A 19716-nucleotide genomic window follows, 5' to 3' on the forward strand; every position below is an offset into this window, starting at 1 on the left:
CAAGGGAAGCCCTCATCTCAGCACCAAAGAGAGCTGTTGTGTTGTAGGTGGTGAGCTACGTCAGGATCATGAGCTACGCAAGGTCAGTCCTCCAGGCTGGATTTGACCCCCGAAACAAGGCAGAGCCCCTTCTCCCAGCTGGCATTTGGGACTTGAAACACCACGAGTTGCCTGTCACAGAGCGATGCTCCCAGGCTCCCAAACCATCAGTCTGATTGGCATTAACCTCGGACACAACTGGCTGGCCCGCACCAGCCAAGCACTGAACAGACGCAGAGACAGCTCTCCCTCTGCCTTCCTCACCCCATCCTCTTCCAGATCCACCTGGGAGGCCGCTTGATGGACGGCCTCTGGTCCAGCTGAGTGTTGGGAGAAGAATCCCCAGACCCATGAGGTGTTCCGCAAGAATTACAAGCCTTTTGTTTTTAAGAGCTTGAACCAAACTTGTCATTCTTCAAAGCCCATCAGAGGTACCCCGTGTTTGAGGGCATTCATGGGACTGTAGCACGGATCCCAAGCATGGGCACCCCCACCTGTGGGACCAGCAGGAATGTCCACGTGTGCACGCCAGCCGATGGAGCACACACGTCTTTGTTGAAACAAACTACTTTCCTTTGGAAAACCCTCTGTGCAGGGACTGGAATCTCAGCCCCTACGTACTACAGGCAGGGGAAAGAACAGGGCTGACAGGCAACATATTTTCATCAGGCTGAAATTGCAAAGGACAAAGAAATTAGTTCTCCTTTTGTTAGTTTATGTTTTGAAATTACAGAAGTCTCAAAAGCAGAGGAATCAATCAGGCTGTTTATTTGCTTGTTTGTAGAGCATTTTTTGGTTTTGTTTTTCATGCTCAAGCCCAGCTTTGATCTCAGTCTGGTAATCTGCCAAATGAGTGGCCAACAGCAGTGAAATTGCCGTAGGTACTAGAGAAGAAAAGGGACAGGACGTCAGACGCATTTACAAAGCAGAAGAGACTCCCATGATCTCACAGTCTCCTCTCCTCAGTTTGCGTGATACCCTCAGACTACTGAACAAGCAAAAGCATTTGCTTTTGAAGAGCTCTGATGCTGCAGGGTCCGTGTGCTCACCTACCAGCCTGGAGAAAAGCACAGGTCCCTGCCGAGCTGCTATAACCAGGATTATAGCAGCTCGGGGCCTTCCAACGCAGCTATTTTTTCCACAGAAACAAATGAAACAAGCAGAAGAAATTCAATTTAAGGAGTGACCCCGTGCCCGTGTTTCTGTTGTTGTTATGTCCGCGCGGGCTCAGAACAGAGTGTTAGCCTCACATTTCACTGTTCTGGCTTTCTTCACGCTGTGTCGCAACTGTATGGACATCTGAACAGCGGAATATTTAATGTGTGTACTTATGTATCTGAGAATGCACAGATGCTAAGTAAACATGTGCTGGTTGGGTCCTGGGCTGGAACAGACGCGTGTGTGCTGGATATGGATGCACCCACGGTAGCGTACACGAACACGGGGAGCATGGGAGCATTGGTCCCCGCAGGTGTGCTGGCACGTGCAGCATCAGATGCTGAGCAAGGTGTGCTGCAGTGTGTGCGCTCACATTTTTGGGGCTCCTAGGACAGCAGGTCTGTGCCCCACATGTGCCAGCACGGATGTGTGTCCGTACAAGTGCGTGTCAGCACGTGCAGCCCTGCGAAGGGCACGCCAAGCCCTGCTGAGAATTAGCCGATGGACAGAGCCAGCGCTGTGCGTCACCCCCGTCCTGTCCCCGCAGGAACACCAGGTCCAAAGCTCCTCAGTGCCAAGGGACGGATGTTTGAGGGCTGCACACAGCAGCGGCTCCCCATGGAGAGCTGCTGTCCCTCACCCGGGGGCACCAGGAGCTGCCCACAGCCACCCCGGGCCGTGGGGCACCACTGACCTCTGCTTACCCCCACCATGGTGATGCGAGGCAAGACTGCGGAGCAGAAGCCTGGCTTTGGCCAAAGGGATGACACAACCCCGGACAAAGCCTCACGCCTCCCACCCAAGGTTCTCCCGGCCCTTTACAGACATCGGGAATTAGATCACGGAGCCCCTGAAGAGACGGGTGAGTGCAATTATCCCTGCCCAGCAGATGGGGAAGATGATCTGGCAGCCCGTGATGCCGAACAGCCAGACCTTCTGGCTCCCAGCTCCATGCCTTCACCTCGGCAGCAACCTCCCCATCAAACCCAGCAGCTCTCCCCGTGCCCAGCGCCCTGGCAGCATAAGCCAAACTGCCGATAGCTCACAACCCACCAATTTTACAGGCGGCGCTTTATTAGCAAGCTCTGCAGTTGTTCCAGGCTCTCCTTGGCACCTTTTCAGGGCAGCCCAGTTTCCAGTGATATTAATAATTGTATTTACGCGTTATTATATATTTAACAAGAAAACATTTCAAATGATTAAATGGCAAGAGGTATCACTTGGAGCCTGCTCCTGGACACGGCCCTGCTCGAGGGATGCGTAATAAAGACTGCTCCATTTTTGGAGGCTGTCAACATACTTAACTGGGGGGCGGTGGAGGGGGAGGCAAAGGGAAAGTATTAATCAAGATCTTAAAAAGTTCTCGCTGACAGACCATTTGCCAGCTCTTGCTTTAACTGCTTTTGTGGTCCCATAAAAAGTTTCATTACTCACTACGAAATGTGTTTTAATTATTACAGTCTCTCTGACATTAAGCCCTGGGTGTTTCTCTCTTGCTTACTGCATCTCTCCTTCATCTCCTCGCCTCCTCTCTCCCTCCCTCTCTCCTCTGACCCTCCTGACTCCTGCCATCCCCCACAGAACAGAAGATGCCATTTCTAGAGAGTACACGGGAGGAACAGGGGTCTGAAGATGTCAGCTCCCTGTCCCCCTGCCCGATGGCAGAGGGCTGCAGGCTGCCCTTGGACCTGGGAGCAGAAGAAGTGCTGCATGGTGGGTGACATCTTCCCCATCTGCTTCTGCATTTTGGGGCCTCTGAGACAGACAGCAAAACTCCTCATCACCCCAAGGGCTGTTCTGGCTGGGGCAGTCCACAGCGAAACAAGGGATGCTCGAATGGAGCACCTGCTGCACCTGCTGAGCCTCCTCTGTCCTTTTCTGGTGGGAAGAAAAATATAATGGGGCCATGCTGCTGTGCCCGTGTCATGGCTCTGCCCTGCCTCCTCCGCTCCTTCATGTTCCTGCCTTCAATCTGCCTCCATGTGCTCTCCATTCCTATGGAAGCTCATTCCTACCCTCTTGACCAGACCCCCTCCAAACTGTATTGACACAGAAAGTAATAATTGGATGCTGAAATTTTCCCTTTACTTTGGACACGAGCTACTCCCATGGGGTTCAAACAGAAAATCCAATCCCATTTTCTCAAAGGCATCATCTCAGAATAGTCAAGTGAAGAAGAACACCAGCACAGATGTGACCAAGCACTACAACATAACCGATGACATGGTGGGCAGATGCATTTGGGGCATCTCTGAGCTGGTATACGAGTCCTGCTGATATAAACAGCAACCCACGTGAGCAACACCTCCCACACCTACAACCTTCTGGCCATCTCGGTCCACCAGGAATTTGGCCAGGGTGGGCAGCTTGCTGCCATCTGAGCACATTAGCTCAGTTTGTCCGTGTGAGACAGCCCTACCCCACTAGTCACAGACCTGAAAGTCTATTTTGCTGGAAATCTGAGTTATTTCAATGGGGTCTCCAACAGACAACCAGTGCCGTACTGGCAGACACTGTTTCTGCATTTCACTGATTGAGCCTAACGCCCAAAGCAACAGTCTCATCATTTCTCCAGTGTCTGGTGTAACATGGTAGTGATCAAAAAGATAAATAACAATTAAATAACTGTATTGGAGATCCCCCTTCCCCCAGCATCTCCCCACACGACCCTCCTTACTTGTACAGACCGTCTGGTTCCAGGCATTTGAAAATAACCGAATAGAGGCTGGTTTCGGGGACGTCTCCGTGGCTCCTACCAGCTGCCACGCAGGACGTTGCAAGGCCGGAAAGCAAATCGTCCGCAAAGCTCAAGGATTCTCCTGGAGAGCGAAGAGACGAGAAAGACCAAAACATCAATACGGATGCCAATTATTGCAGGCCATTGACAAAATAATGCAGGAACACCCCTGTGCAGCACAGGCTTAAGGGCAAGCAACAAAGTCCAGCTGGCTGTGGCTGGAAGGAATGACCACGAGCCTGTACGGGGAACATTGCCTGGGGACAAAGCAAGCAGAAAACATGCACAGGCCGTCAGCTGCAACAGGGATCCACAGCAAGAACTGTGGCCAGTGCTAAGTCATAGCTTGGACAGCAGAAAAGTGCATTCACAGCTCACACGAGCAACGTGTGGGCTCACTGCAGACACCATGTGTGGGACCACCACCCAAGGGTGGAATCTGGGTTTCCAGAACAGCACGGGCACCCACATGAAATAGCTCTGTCCTGCCCTAATGGCGCCTTCAGTTCTCAAAAAGGAGACGGTCTTTTTTTCTAAAATTACCTGTCACGGTGAAATATGTTTCTGCTACGTTAGATTATCAGAAAGGAGACATTTATAGAGCGTGGATGTAATTGCTTTCAATGTGCTGTTTATTTTTTTATTCATTCGATGAAAATCAGTAGCTTTGCATTCCCTTTCATGTGCACTCCGCTGGCTCCTGCAGCTGATTGCTGCAGCCCTCGGCTCAGCCGCACTGAAGGACATTCACCCCTTTACAAGCACTCAAAGAAAAATAATAACAATAAAAAAACTGCTGAAAGACTTTTTTTTTTGGTCTCCCGGTTTATAAAGCTTATTAAACACTTAGATCATGACCCAGCTGAAACCGAAAATGTCCCATTTATTAAGCTTTTTGGACCCGATTATCCACTGCTGTGCAAGCTGCTGGCTCCTCGCACGGGGGAAGCTGTCGGGCGGTTGGAGCCCATTGCTTTCAATTCCCATTTTACACCAGCTCAAGGTACCAGCAGTAAAAACCAAAACCCAACAGATGCCCTGGTCATGCCCTCACTCCCACAGATGGGAATCAGGGCGAGGGCTGCTGCAGCTACTGCAGTCAGCAGGGCTGGACCCAGGTCGCTATGCTGGGCACCTCGTGCACGTGGAAATGTCAAGACACCGCAGCGCAGAGAGGAGAAGAATTCCCCGCTCAGCACATTTCTTCCTTTCTTCTTCTACAAGCAAAATTAACTGAGGACTACTGAAACGGAACACAAGTCTAGTTTCTTGGTACAGACCGTAAGAAATATCCCACTGGTACACCCAGCCCGGGCCGCCTCGTTGTGCGGCCAGATTACCCAGGTAGAAGAAAAAATCCTCTCTCCTCCAGCCCCCCCAAGCCGCATTTGCGTCGTCTCAAGATACACAATTCAGTAACAAATGTCCCCCTTGGCTAGAGAAAAGAGCAGCAATAAATTCTTTTCCTCCCTAAAGGAATCCAAGCCTTAATTATTCATTTTAATGCTCCCAGCACGACTTGTTCTTTCCAAACGTTTTTCAGGCAGCCCTGTCACCAGTCCCTGTAGTTTACCCTGGCTACCAGAGCCGGGGCTGTACCAAAGCCCAGGTCAATTCCGCGGGCAGGTTGGGTTGGCAGCTGTAAAATTGCTGCTTGGAAGTTGTGAGCGCTGAATGGCCTTGAGCAAGTCCCTTAGCTCTGGGTTTATGGTTTAAACAAACAAACAAAACCCTACTGCACATTTCCAGTGCTCATTTCCATCCCTTTTCATACGACAGCGGGTTGGGCAGGGGAACTCCCTGTCCCCAGAAGTCACCGAGGACAGACACTGCCGTGACTGATGAATCACAAACACGTAACGAGAAAGCAGCACCAGATTGTGCTGCTGAACTATGGAAAGACCTTTAAGCCTCTTCAGACCTCAAGCAACCTCTCCTCTGACCGGGAAGAAACTTCATGGGGGCAGATCATCCCATGGGTGCCTGCTGTGGGCATCTCGCACCTTCCTCCAGAACTGGCCACTGTATGAAGCCGTCTAGACAGCCCCTGGGTCAAGCCCATCTGGCAGCTCCTATACCATTACTAAGGATGTCAGTGTTTGTTTCGTTTTGTTGTATTTTCATTACTGCACTTTCTTCACCTCATTTCCTGCTTCGTTTGGACCTCACTCTTTGCGGGCTGGTGCCATCCATCTCTGAGCAGACGTCAGGCTGGTCCCAGGGACATTTCTCCCTGACAGCTTTGCTATTTGGAGCTGCACCGACAAGCTGAAGCTTTCCCTGCCTTCATGCAGGCAGGCAAGTGCCTCAGGGAAAGCTGGCAGGAGTTTGGGGCTGGGATGACGTGGGATGTGTCGTAAGGACCGTATGTGCGTGTGTGCTCCTGCGCTGCCGCTCCCGGTGCTTGGACACGCTCTTCACTCTAGCGTGCCGGAGAGCCAACGCTCCCCTGCTATCGGTTTGAAACGCTGCTCTGTAGCTGCAGGGTTTCAGAGAAATGTGGTTGTGTCTAGGTGAGAACTTCTGAAGCAGCCTCCATCTGGAGTGAGACACCAGGGTAAAAATAATGCTTGCATCAGAGAGCGCAGGGAGGTCAGTCGCTGCCCTGCAGGGAATCTCACAAGCCAAGGATGAGAAAGTGTCAATCCCAGAGTCCTTCCCAGCAGCCTTTCCTCAGGATGTTTTTTTTTAAAAAACATTAAAAGACAGAATAAAACCGAAAAAGCAGCTCCAAATCCGTAGAGCATATTCCCAATCTCACATAGCCAAGAGGACAGAAACCAACAGCACCCACCTCCCTCTCCCAGAGCAGCCCCACAGGCCATGGGGTAACCAGAGGTCTGCAAGTTTCTGTGGGTACCTTCACAGGTCCTGTGCTATGGGCATCTTTGGAGGCTGTGAGGCAAAGCTCATGAGGGCTAACAATGTGGTGTCAACCTGGCTTAAACCAAAACCCCCGCAATAAAATCTCAACAGCGAGAGGTTGCTTTGTGTTCAGCCCTGAGCCTCTGGGGAACTTCCCTCTCTCGCTGGTCCTGCTACAGACAAACAAAAGCAAAGAGGTGGTTACAAAAATAGCAAAACAGATGCTAACAAAGGTGCTGAAAGCCAAGGCTGGCAGTATTCCTGCACCTGTGTAAGCAGCAGTAAGATTGCTGCTGGTGCCAGACTGCATGGGCTGGGGAGAGCAGATGCGGGGTCAGGTAAGGGACAGGTAAGGGACAGCCCAGGGACAAATCAAGTGCCCAGAGCCATCGGCCATCCTGCAACCAGTGCAGAGAGCTGCCCTCTCGTGCTCTCCCCCAGGTGAAACAGCACACGGCAGCTTTGTTCATCTCAGACAAGAAAGTCTCTTTGTTCAGTCCGTGGTGCTCTGTGAGGAGATTTCCTAAGCTTCCCCTGGGACCAAAAATGATGTTACTCCCTAGATTTAGACTGGGGGCTTGTAGCTGGATGCAACTAAGGCAAGAGGATGGCGGACCACGAACATAGCCCTACCAGGCAGAAGTGGTCCTGGGATGCTGCAGCAATAAAGGAACCTGCACAGATCCCTGAGGAGCGCCCAGCTGGAGAGCTCAGCTCAGCTGTGCTCACCAACAAGGTATAGGAAAAGCAGGAGAGAAGGCTTTTCATAGGGAAATAACAAAAGGCATAAGTTTACCATACAAGCAGAGACATAAAAAGGCCAAGAAGAGAGAGCTGGTTCTGTGAATACATCAACGGGGCAGGCACTCAGATGGAAACTAAATATTTAGGCTAATGGGCAGTAATGGCACAAGAAAGTAAATTGGATATGAATAGATGGTCGACTCCTGAGAAGGACAAATAACCTAACTATCTCTTAAGATAGAGTTTGATCATTTTATAAAAGGGATTATATGGATAAGTAGCTTGTGATGGAAAGCAACGGGGCTTCTCTTTCCCGTCTGGGCCTGTGTTCTCACACACCCCGCCAGCAAATATAAAGAAGGATTTCAGCCTCCCAGAGCAGCCTCGAAGCACAGACCTAGATTGCTGTAGTATCTTTGCTCGTGTTATTAAATTTCAGTAAGAATCCAAAGATTCTCTGCAGAGTAAATGATAGCTAAGTAGATCATCTCCATGGAGTAGGAGATATTTTATTGACCAGACAGCCATCTGTGTCCTTCATTAATAGTAATAAATAATTGATGTCACGCTAACTAAAGCAATAAGCTTTTACAGATATCAAGGACAAATGACCAGTTCCTGTGAGGATGCCTCACCTGTGTTCACTTCTCAGTAGCAAGAAATCCAGACCAGAGCTCAACATGGCTGTGGTAAGTGCTGCTCACAGAGCCCCAGACTACAGCCAATGGAGCAATGGGACGCGCTCTCCTAACCATACACCAAATCCCTCCCAGACTGTCTTCCCCTAATTTCCACGCCACTGCCTTCCCATGACTGGTGGGCCCCAAACCATCCGATTGCCCAGGCAGGTTTTGGAAACCAGTCTCCACTCTGCTGGTGACTGTCAGAGACACACAGCTCTCCCCGGGGGGCATTTCCCTTCGCTCGCCACCACAGCCCCGCGCTGTAGCCTCGGCCTTTTCTGCAGACAGGGCTGTGGGGTTTGGCAAACCTCCACTTTTTTTTGGTCTTGTAAACACGTATCTTACACTAATGCTGCTATCATGGTGAGTCAGAGCTCTCCCTAAAACAGAGGAAAATAACAGCATGCTTGGAACTTGCCAGGGGGACTTGCTTCACCTACTTCATGAAGCTTTGAAGCCCCTGGCCCAAGGCTGCCCACCCGAAGGCACGTAGGTCAGCTCAGCGGTGATGGTTGTGGGAGAGATAATGGGGAGCCCAACCTGATGCCCGCTCTGGTGGAGGACATCCCTGAGCCAGCTGCCGGTTGGCAAGGCCACGCTGGCAATTTGCTTTCGAGGTGGCTTATTTCTAGTCCCTGGAGGCTAAGAGGGGCAGGAACAGGGACCAAGGAACAAAACCAGAGGCAGGAGGGGGCTCAGGCCCCTCGCTCACAGCATCCCGCAGTCTCAGCCTGCCTCGGTCCTTCCACTGCAATCCGTGCCAGCGCCCAGCAGTCACGGACAGCACGCAGGATGAATCACTTACCAACTATCCCACCGAAGACAACGGAGTTACGGCATCGAGCTCAGCCAGACTAAACAAGAGAGCGAGGCCAAGAGACTTGGTAAGGTTAGAGGACCAAAAGGAAGCTCTGGGACCTTCAGAGGCGTTCCCACACCTTCAGGCTGCATCCCTACATGGAGAGCAGCCTGAATGAAACCCAGGTGCTGCAAATCAAAGGGGAAGAGAAGAAGAGAGGAGACCTCTGCTGCAATTTCCTTTGGAGATTCCTAGAAAGAGCATGAAGGCGAAAGTGGAAAAGCACCAATGTCTCCTTCTTGACAGCTTCTTTACCAGACTGGATTAAACCAACACTGCAACGTTACCAGTCACTTTCCTCTGATTGTGGTTTTCTCTCTCTGTCTTTCTCCCTTTTGCTTTTTTTCAACCTGTTTTCAATTTACTCTTGTGGCATCTCTGACTGTGACCTCATTCTGGTACTTAAGAAAAAAAAAAAAAAAAGAAAAAGAGAGTGTCCTTTAGAAAAGAAATGAAAGAAATCATATTTTATTTAGCTTGGTTGGTTTTGAAGCTTTAGCAGAAGAAAGATTAACCTTTTCTGCCTAACTTAATGAAAACAAGGAGAAAGCCTGTATGGATAAATAAATATCTGTGTGGGTATGGAGCAGGCACGATCGTGTTACAGCCCCGGTGGAGCTGTAATGGGGAACAGGCGCGTTCCTGCACAGCGGCTCCCAATTCCCTATCCATTTTCAAGGAAAGAAAAACAGAGTAGAATGTCAGAGGCCCAAGTGGGCATGAACGAGGAAGCCCAGGGAAGGCAGATGGGGCCCAGTGAGGACTTCCGTCCCCGGCAGTGACCTCCGGAGCAATGCCAGCAAAGCAGATGGAAAAAGAGGCCCTACTCCACTTTGCTCTTGCCAGGTTTTGTTTCCTGAAATGAGGAAACAAATGGCATGCTGAGCCCTCCAAATTTGTCACGTTTTGGGGGTCCTCATCGCACACGCTTCTTCCTCCGGGGCTCTGCCTCTCAAGAGGGAGGCTCAAAGGAGGGCTGTGAGCAGAAGGCCTGGACCAGCTTTTGGGCCTGTGGATGGGGAGCAGGGCTGCAGGGGCTGCTCCTTCACAACAAGGCCCTACCTGGCTTGGATGTGCTCTGGGTCTGGCCCTTGGTGGGGGAAGGCAGCGATAGGTGCTTTGTCTTGGAGATGCTGGGCTGATTTAAATTAGCGTAACGTAACTTTAGGCAATGGAGCTGCTCCGATTTGCAACAGCAGATGGTCGGTCTCTCTGCCTAAGAGATCATTAAAAGCAAACTGTCCCCACTGATCCTGGTGGAAGGATGTCAAAACCTCCTTCTCTGCATGGCTTGCCAGATTATAAAAGAAATGAAAAGGCCTAGTTATTACTTAAACATTTTCTGCCAACATTGTGGGAGCACCCACGCATGCCGTCCTCCCGTGTTACATGGAGCGTGCCTAAACCCCCACGCCCAAAAAGCCTGCAGCCTCTGAAGTCATGTCTTTGTTGTGACTTCTCTCAAAGACACATCAGGAATCTCTCTGGCTGGGCACAAGTTGTCTAGACTGAAATGGAAGAGCCTGTAATTAGTCTGTGAGACTTCAGGCACGGTTTGTGCGTCACTTGCTAACTCGTACGAAGGTGCAAATTGTAGCACTTCTCTGAATGACTTCATCTTACCTCGGTTATGAATTTGGGGGGAACGTCTATGCTTCATACATCTATGCATTACTAGATACATTAAGAATGATGAAAGGCTCTCCTCTGAGCTTCCCAGTTCCTCTGCTGATGGAAGACTGCATTTGTCTGGATTTAAGGAGCAGCATTTTAGCTGAGCTAAGAGCAAAAGTTGTGTTTCAGTGCCACAACAGGCTCTTGGATGGCTTCGCTGGTGCTCTCCTGGGCTACAACTCACTGCATGCAGAGCAACCACTTGGAACTGAAGGATGGGCTGCTACATTCTAAAAACATGATGCACAAGGCTAATCATGAGTGTATTCTTCCTTTAGGGTCATCAATAGGTCTCACTGCTCCTGCACCTCTGCAGATACTGCTTACCACTGTTCTTTCACAGTCACTATCTAAGACCTTGGAAAAACTGCTTCAACTTATGTAAAAATGCATCGCCTCCTCCATCTCCCCCAAGGCAGCATGCTGTTGGAGAAGAATGAGAATTAATGCATTTCATTCTGTGCTGTGAGCCCTCCAGTATTTCTCAGGGTTCACTGGGTTGCTAAGGGTCAACCACAGCCAGACACAAGCTGACTCTGCTATGCTCAGAGCCATCCAGACATGAGCCAGTTCCAATCTCAAAGCCACGTACTCACATTAGCATGGTGGAGAGTCCAACTGGATGTACGTATTCCCTGGGAGTTAGTTCTGGACTCTGCAGCATGCTGAAACAGTTACTTGATTTTGAGGCAAAGTGGGAACCCATTTGTGCTGGGAGTTGTGCAGACGCAAAGCAAAGACAAGGGCTTTGTCCTCAGATACTTCTTGTCTGGGAGAAGATTCTATCTATCACCACAGATCTAGTTCCCACCCTTATTCTTGTTTTCCTTTCATTTTTAGCTTCTTTTAAATGAGAACTTTCTAAACAATGGACCAGCAGTCCAGAGTCCCCAAGGCCCATGGTCAGCAGTCTGCAAAAGATCTAGGGACTGCATGGAGCCTTACGTTCAACAAGAAGCCCACCCGCCCTGCTGCAGCCCCAGAGCCACTCTTCTACCACACAAACCAATATTTCAGATATGCCTCAGACGGACACAAAGCCTCACAACATCTCAGCATGAGCTAGCAGTGTGCCCTGGCAGCCAAGAGGGCAAACCACAATCTTGGGTTCATTCAACACAGCATAGCCAGACGGTCAAAAGAGGTGATTCTCCTGTTATATTTAGTGTTGGTGAAGCCTCACCTTGAATATGGGTGCAGTTCTGGGCTCCAAAATATGAAAAGGATATTAAGGTACTTGAAAGCATCCAGAGGAGGGCAACAAGGCTGGTAAAAGGGCTGGAAGGCAGGTCCTATGAGGACATGTGGCTTGTCTAGTCTGGAGAAAAGGAGACCTCATTTCTGTCTGTGACTCCCTGAGGAGAGGAAGGGCAGAGGGAGGCCCTGGCCTCTGCTCACTGGCTGCCAGTGACAGGATGCACGGGAACAGCACAAAGCTGCACCAGGGGAGGTCTGGACTAGATGTAAGGAAACATTTCAGTACTGTGAGGGCAGCCAAACACTGGAACAGGCTCGCTAGAGAGGTGGTTGATGCCCCATGCCTGTCAGTGTTCAAGAGGTGTATGGATAGAGCCCTTAACAATATGCTTAAACTTTTGTTTAGCCCTAAGGTGGTCAGGCAGTTGGACTGAATGATCTCCATAGGTCCCTTCCAGTGCAACTATTCCATCTTTCTCCTTTAATGCACAAAACTACTGCTGTCTCGTGGTTCCTAGGAAAAAAAGGTAAGGGTCTGTAAGCTACTGTCTGAATATGACAAATTTTGGATACAAAGACAGCACCAATGAGATGGACTCCACCAACCCAGAACACTGGGTGGTTCCGTTTGCTGCTGTGATTAAAATACCTAGCCATGAAAGGGAGCAGCTTTTGCCACGAGGCACATCAGAGGACAATCCAGGGAGCCCTCCTAAATAAAGGTCAATGATTCTGCCCAGTCCAAGTGAGCCCTAACAATATTCCTATACCATGTCTGACACACAAACTTGCCTACCACACAGTCTTCCTAACTTGCCTTGTACATTTATGGTCTATGAAGAAAGCAGGGGACACCTGCCAAGCAGCAGGGTCTGGTCCTTTATTTCCAGCTCTACTGAGCAGTCCATTAACTTTATTTTCAATTCTTTATGACCAAAACCTCCAGAACCTTAATACCCTACAGAAACACATTGGCTGACTTGTGTCAGTTGAAGATCAAGCCTTTAGAGAGGTCTTAAGCATATATGCACATGCACACACACACTCAGCTAGATTCAAATACCAGTCCAGCAGGAGCGGCAAAGAATATTTCCTGGAAAGAAACTCAGCGTGCAATAAACCTCTACAAAGATGATTATCTTGGGTGATTTGTCAAATCATATTATTGCAAACCTATGCTGAAAAGCCATGAGCTGGTCTGTGCTTCAATTCTCCTTGCACTTTTTGGACTTGTGAGATCAGCAGATTTCTTCTTTATTGCCACTATTTCCCATCCTTCCTCCTTCCCATCCTTCCTTCTTACACTTCAGTGCTGGGGTATAGACCAAGCCACACACCAAAGTTCACTACCTGTAGTGGCAATCAATTTAAATAAACTATTATCTGTTTGGTCCTATTTATTCTAAACAGAGGCAATATGCACAGATGCTGATGTTCACAGAGAATTAGTGCTAAGACTCTGGACCAGTACATTCAGAAGGGTTCAGCACGCACAACTGCAGCCAGATTTGCAGCCTGTGAGCCAACGAACACTTATAGAAATTGGTCCTGATGGACAGACCTGCATGGAAGCAGACCTCTTACTTGGCCCTAATACTCACTTTTGAATATTTGAGAATGTGGGGGCAGATCCTCAGTTCATAAAATCTCCTGTAGATCCCTTGAAGTCAATGGAACAATAACAGTTTACACTAGCTGAGTTTCTGCATCCTGGCTGTGAGCTATTTGGAACAACTATGCTATAATGATTATTACAGATATTTCAGATCACTTGTCTAAGATGGATAGGAGAATACCACTGCACATGAAAATAGAGTTGGTTTGCTATGATTTCCAAGGAATTATGGACCCATATCTTGCAAACATTTACACATGTTTAGCTTTATTCATGCAAGTTGTCCCATTACACTCGTGTGCCAGATAAATTAATGGACATGTTTGCAGTACCGAGGTTAAACCCTGTGAAAACACAGTGAGTTCTAAATATTTTTGTCGATATGCTCAGTTACCTCACATTCAGGCTAGAAGGCATGCCATTTCCCCGTGCTTCTTTTCAGAACTTTCCATTTATCCAAGCAAGTATCACAGGAGAAGCCAAACATTATCATGATAAAACTCAGGAAAGAAGCAATTATCTGACCAAGCTCTGGAAAACACCCACTTGGTCAGGACTAACGTATGCAAGAGCTGACATCAGTTCTTGAACAAAGAATACCTGGGTGACTCGTGTACACGACTGCCTTAACACAGAGAATAAACCAGTCACTTGCTGATTTCATCATAATAAATATCACATTTTGCTTCACAGTTTTGATTCAAGAGAAGACAAGTCAATGAAGAGGAGAACGAGCTGGGAACCTCTTGACCATGAGGTGTCTACTTCAGCAGCACTATCACTGTACCAGCAATTACTCCATCTTTTCCATTACAACCACAAGGACAGGATCTACTGCATCGCTGCACGCTCCCACTGCTCACAAGGACAACATATAAACTCTTATTTCTTAAATTGAGTTGATTTTGTTTTCTTGAGGACAAAACATATGTCAACAAGGCTCTTGACACTCAGAGACCTCAATGCCCTTCACAAAGGCCATGAATACTTCTGACAATGTGGCAGCATTTACATTCCTTGGCCAAGCTATGAGCTCTGTTACCACATGCACCTGCACTGCAGAAAGCTGCAGGGAGAAGCAGCAGTCAAAGGAGCCAGAACACAAAGAAAGGAAATTACTTTTTCATTACAGCAGGCAAAAGGCAGATTTGGGGCAGGAGCCCAGGCCCCCAGTCCAGATCTCTAACCTCTAATATCTGGCTTTCATCTCTGAAAGACTATTAACCTCTTTGTATTAGTAAGCAGAACCCAGGCTCTGAGGATATCTGCCACAAGCACACAGCAGGACACTGGCACAGAAGGCAGGACTTCTGCTCTGAATTTTAAGTCCCAATTCCTAGAAACCAAGACAAATCAATCTTGGCATCCACAGGAGCGGGGAGCTGCTTTTAGCCAGGACAGCTCTGACAGGTGATGTCCATGGGGACCCATCTCACCGATGGCCTGCCGTGGTGGGAGAAGCTGTTTGAGTGCCCCGTGCCCTTGGCAAAGGCAGGAACCTGGGCACGCTCCCCACCCCCAGATCTCAAATTGCTCTAGGATGGTTAGCTGGAGACACGTCATCGCCAGCAACTGCGCAACGTCTTTCAACTCAGACGACAAAAGACAGATTCCCTGAATAAGCAGAGCAGGATTAAGCCAAGTGGTAAATGGATTCCAGGGCTGTTGCAGGATCTGTGCTGATGAGGGAAGCCAGTGCCAGGTAGCCAACCCGGAGTTCGTACGGGGAGGTTATCACTTCCCTCTTTTCTTCAAAACCCTAAATAGAACCCAAACATCGCTTGGGCCATGTTAGGAAGATAAGGTGAGTCTCTCCCATCCCTTGCACAGCCTGAAATAGAAGCCCCACTACTCCCTATCCTGACCATCAGGCATAGGATGCTGACATTTAGCAGTAGGGAAAATTACCCAAACAACGAACCCTCTCTGTCTCTCTTCCCCCCTCCCTTCCCCTGATCTCCTGGAAAATGTTCATAAAGTGAAGTGGAAAAAAAAAAAAAGAACCACAAAAAAACAAAACCCAAAACACACCACAACACCCAAAGCCCAACGACCAAAGCCCAACCCTCCTAAGGCTGTGGAAATAACAAGTAGAGGAGAGCAGTGAGTCAGGCTCTGCTCCCTGCGCAGGGGCCACCAGTCCTGAAGGCGGAGATGATTCACCGAGGCAAGATCTAGAAGGTAGAAGAGACCAAACAAAGGGTGGGGAAAGAAAGCTGTGTCCAAGGAGGGGAGGAAATAAGAAATGAAACAGTTCCGGGTTGCATGCACCTTGCTCTTCATCAAACAGCGCTCAGCTGGAACTGACTCAGGATGATTCACTTGATAATGGCAAAATTATTACTCTGGTGCTTTGTCCAGCTTTTCCTTAAGAGGAGGGTGACAAAACATCTGCAAGGCTTCAATCCATCCCCATTCCCTGCTCCTCCCTCTCATCTTCCCCTGCCTGAGATGCTCAGTGGAGCCTCACCTCCCTTCTGCCTCTGCTTCTGCTGGCCTTTCCTGCACCCATTCCCTCGAACTGCAGCAGCATTTTGGGATTCTGTTTTCCCCATAAAAGATGCCTTCAAGGAGATGAGAAAAGCAGGGCCTGCTTAGGAGCACGGCATGCCATGGGGAGGCCCTTCTGGATGCCACTGGCACAGAAAGCACATTGTCTGTCACAAGAGATGGAGAGGAGGATGAGGCTCAGACGCCTAAGGACAACTCTGCCTGCCAGAACTTTCTCCTGCTATTCCTCCGTCCATCCTTCCTCCTCAGCTGTACCCCCTCCTTTTATCTGGTAACCATAAAAATTCAATGACAAAAAACTTGCTCTGAAAAAAAAAAACTAAATAAAGAAAAAAAAAATCCTCCCTCTCAAGTTCACAATGAGAGCTGTAAAACTTTTTCAGCTTGGAAAATTCTCCCGGTCAGTTTTTCCTACTGTTTAATCCCCGCTTTGAGTTACACAGAATGAGTAAACACATTTTATAAGGTTCTAATTCATACCTAACCCATACAGTTTATAGCTTAACATAGTAAAATATACACACACACACACTTTTTATACATGTATATATATACACGATCACACACATGTATAAAACAGCCTTGGTCCCACTCCCGTGAGCCTCCCAGCAGCAGGTCTGATTGCTCCGACATGTGCTTTGCTATGAAAGGAGCCTGGCATGCTTAGGTGTGAGTTAGCTGGCCTGGGGAGCAGTTTCCGCTCCAGATTCCTGCAACCTCCTTTGTAATAAATAATTAGTCAGTCTCTTTAACAGAGCAGCGGGATCCACTGCTCCGTCCTTGGAGGGCTAAGGCACGCCACCACGTGGCATCCCAGGAAGGATTTTTGTCCATTTTCTGCTCAGCGAGCACCTGGAGCGAAGCCCCATGGCTGGCCTGCAGCTGGAGGCGGTGCAGAGCATCCTCCACCTTTGCACGGGACCACCGAGGCTGGCCAAAATGTGCTGTGGATGTGTTAACACCACGGGGCTTCCTGAACCTCAGCCTCCCACTGCAGGACCAGCCACCATCTCGTGCCTTCATCTCCCCAGAGGCAGAGCTGAACGATTTCCCTGGCTAGACCCAGGCTGCACTCTGGGTCTCTCAGGTTCTTCAGCCTTTTAACCCAGTGTAGGCAGGCGAGATGGGGGCCCTTTGACCTGTACTTCTTAGCTAATTCCACCCAGGAAAAACACACCACCTTGCACAAAGAGCTTGTGGGATGACAGCGAACCCCAGCAGCCCACAGGGAGGTCTCGCTTACCATGTCTGATGGGAGCCGGCGCAGCTCCGGTGCTCCCAAGCATCCCCCAGGGTGAGTAGCTGTGCACGTCAGACCAGGAAACTCAGCATCAGCATTCCCAACCTCTGCACATGGGGAGCTTTTAAACATTCAGAGCTGCCTGCCAATGGCTCTGTAACTTGGCTGTAAGCTGAAGGCAGGGGATCTTTACTACTGTTGACTGAAGAACTGCCTCTACCACTGCTGTGAAGAAGGTGGCTCCTCTTGAGCTTTTGTGTTTTGGGTTTTTCTGCACGTTTCTCCCAGCAGCTTGCTATTAAACTAAACTGAGCATCTTGTACAGCCCAATGCTTCTGTCACAGAGAATAACCACATGTGCTTGAAATGCCATTTCTGCTGTACTTCTGCAAGACCACACCAAGAGACCATTTCCTCAAAGGAGAGAGAAATCCAGACAGACCCAGAGAGAAAGGTGTCAGTGGCACAGCCAAGGTCCCTGATAAACAGCAGCTCTGCTGATAAGGCAATTTGAATGAAGCAATTTGTGCCAGCTGGCAATCTGGCTCAAAATCATGCTTGGTGTCCTTCAGCTTTACTCAGCATGAACACAAGAAGGCACCAACGACACCCAGAAAACATCCCTGACACTGGATTTTGTGGTTCTCCAGAAAAACCTTTTCAGAGCATCTGTTTGATTCACAGGATCTGCTGTCCCGAGCCCCATGGGTTCCCTTGATGGGCTCTCCTCTCCCAGAGGGCATCCAATTAACCAGCAGAGAAATCAGTGACAATTAACTCACTGTCATTTCCTGACTCACCGTCATACCTGCCACCACCTCGTTACTCCTTGTCCCTGCTTGTTTACCCCAGCCCCTCTTCTATTCAGAAACCAAAGAAAAACCAGGAACAAATGCAACCGTGACCAAAAGGCTGGGACCAGCTGGGAAGCTGTGCTCCAACAACACAACTGCCTGTCTTGGCCTCCTCGACTTTCTATTCTCACCTTCCAGCACAGCCTCTGCTGTCAGTACACCAAAACCCAGCAAGCCAAGCAGAGCTGACCCTTGAAGTCACACCTTTAAGTCAGGGTGCCCTGCACCCTCTATGTCCTCGAGCAGCCTCGCATAAGGCTCACGTCCCGGTTTGCCTCCAGCGACCACGCTCTGGGGCTCTGCTAGCGGGGATGGCTGTGGCTGGCTGCACCCAGGTGAGCTAACGCTGCTGCCATCCCTGCTGTTGTTTCTCCTTAGTCTTTCTGGCTGTCAGAACCAAGGCTTCATTTTTTTTCAAGTGCAGAGATTGGCCGAAAGACTTGGACTATTCTGGGAGCTTTTTTGGCTAGATGGTCCTTCCAAGGGTGCAGAAAAACACTCCGGGTCCTCAAGGTGAAATCCTCACCATAATTCAAGCCCATCCTGGCTGGTTCTGTGACAGCTTGTCACTTGAAGGCGAAGACAAAAGCCATTGTTCAAGCTAGTGGCTTGAAGTTGCTTCCAGCCACACAAAATAGGAGATGTGGGCTTCAGGCCCCATAATGCCATTTTCATTTTCCTCCTCTGAGAAAATAAAACAAATGTTTATTTCCTGAAAGCTCTGGTCTGAGAAAGGGCAAAACTTTCCTCCAGGAGCCAGGTGGCTGGAAAGGGATGGCAGAGGCAAATATTTGCTGAATTTGTCAATGAGCTCTTATTCCATTTTTCTTATTAATATTTATTTAGACATAATGTGAGGAGAAACCTGCTCAGACCACAGCAATGTGGGAGATTGCACTGTTATTCTCCTCATGCCAGCTTCTGGCAGGGAGGGGGGGGAAGAAGGAAAAACAGAGAAAAAGAGAGAGTGTCAGGGAGTTCACAAGCAATTTAGAGAAAGTCATGGGCTTTTGTGTTGACTTAGCAGAAGACAGGATGCCCTGAGAAAGTCAATGCATCTCCAGACCACGTGGTAGGGCAAAGAGGTTGAAGAGCTCAGCCTTCCATGCTGATACTCAAGGCACAGGTGTAGCTTCGAGAGAGAAAATGATCTCATTATAGATAATTTTTTTTTTCTTTCTCAGGAAGGAATCATTAATGACACAGAGACAAGCAGAATAAACTGCAAAGCCAGGTTTAGTAAATTGTGTGAGACAAACCTTATGTATTTCTTCAGTGAGACAGTTCATTCCCCAGACACAAGAAGTGTGGCATGATCTAATTTATCTGGGTATCAAGAGGCACTAGCCATGACATGACATGGGTAGTTATTAGGTAAGCTTGGAAAGATGGGAATTAACAGAAGAATTATGCAGCAGGTAAGGAACTGAGTAGTGGGCAAATGAAAACAGGCTCTGCTGGAACGAGAGTGATGGGAACTGAGTTATAATGAGCAGAAGTTCCTCAATGATCAGGCTTGTAATCAATCTTATTTCTCACT

The 19716-nt window shown here is 48.9% G+C and overlaps 1 protein-coding gene across 1 annotated transcript in view; it reads right to left on the bottom strand.

The window, feature by feature from the left end:
* The window catches only part of LOC309885659 (astrotactin-2), a gene marked incomplete at its 5' end in the record, with an annotated part of 119021 nt that overhangs the window by 27486 nt on the left and 71819 nt on the right, over positions 1-19716 (bottom strand). The window contains one exon of the mRNA XM_082775875.1: positions 3875-4016. Coding sequence (XP_082632001.1) covers positions 3875-4016 — 142 coding nt within the window. The remainder of the gene's footprint in view (positions 1-3874; positions 4017-19716) is intronic.

Source organism: Aythya marila (assembly GCF_965140915.1).
Source record: "Aythya marila genome assembly, chromosome: 19".
Taxonomy (NCBI): domain Eukaryota; kingdom Metazoa; phylum Chordata; class Aves; order Anseriformes; family Anatidae; genus Aythya; species Aythya marila.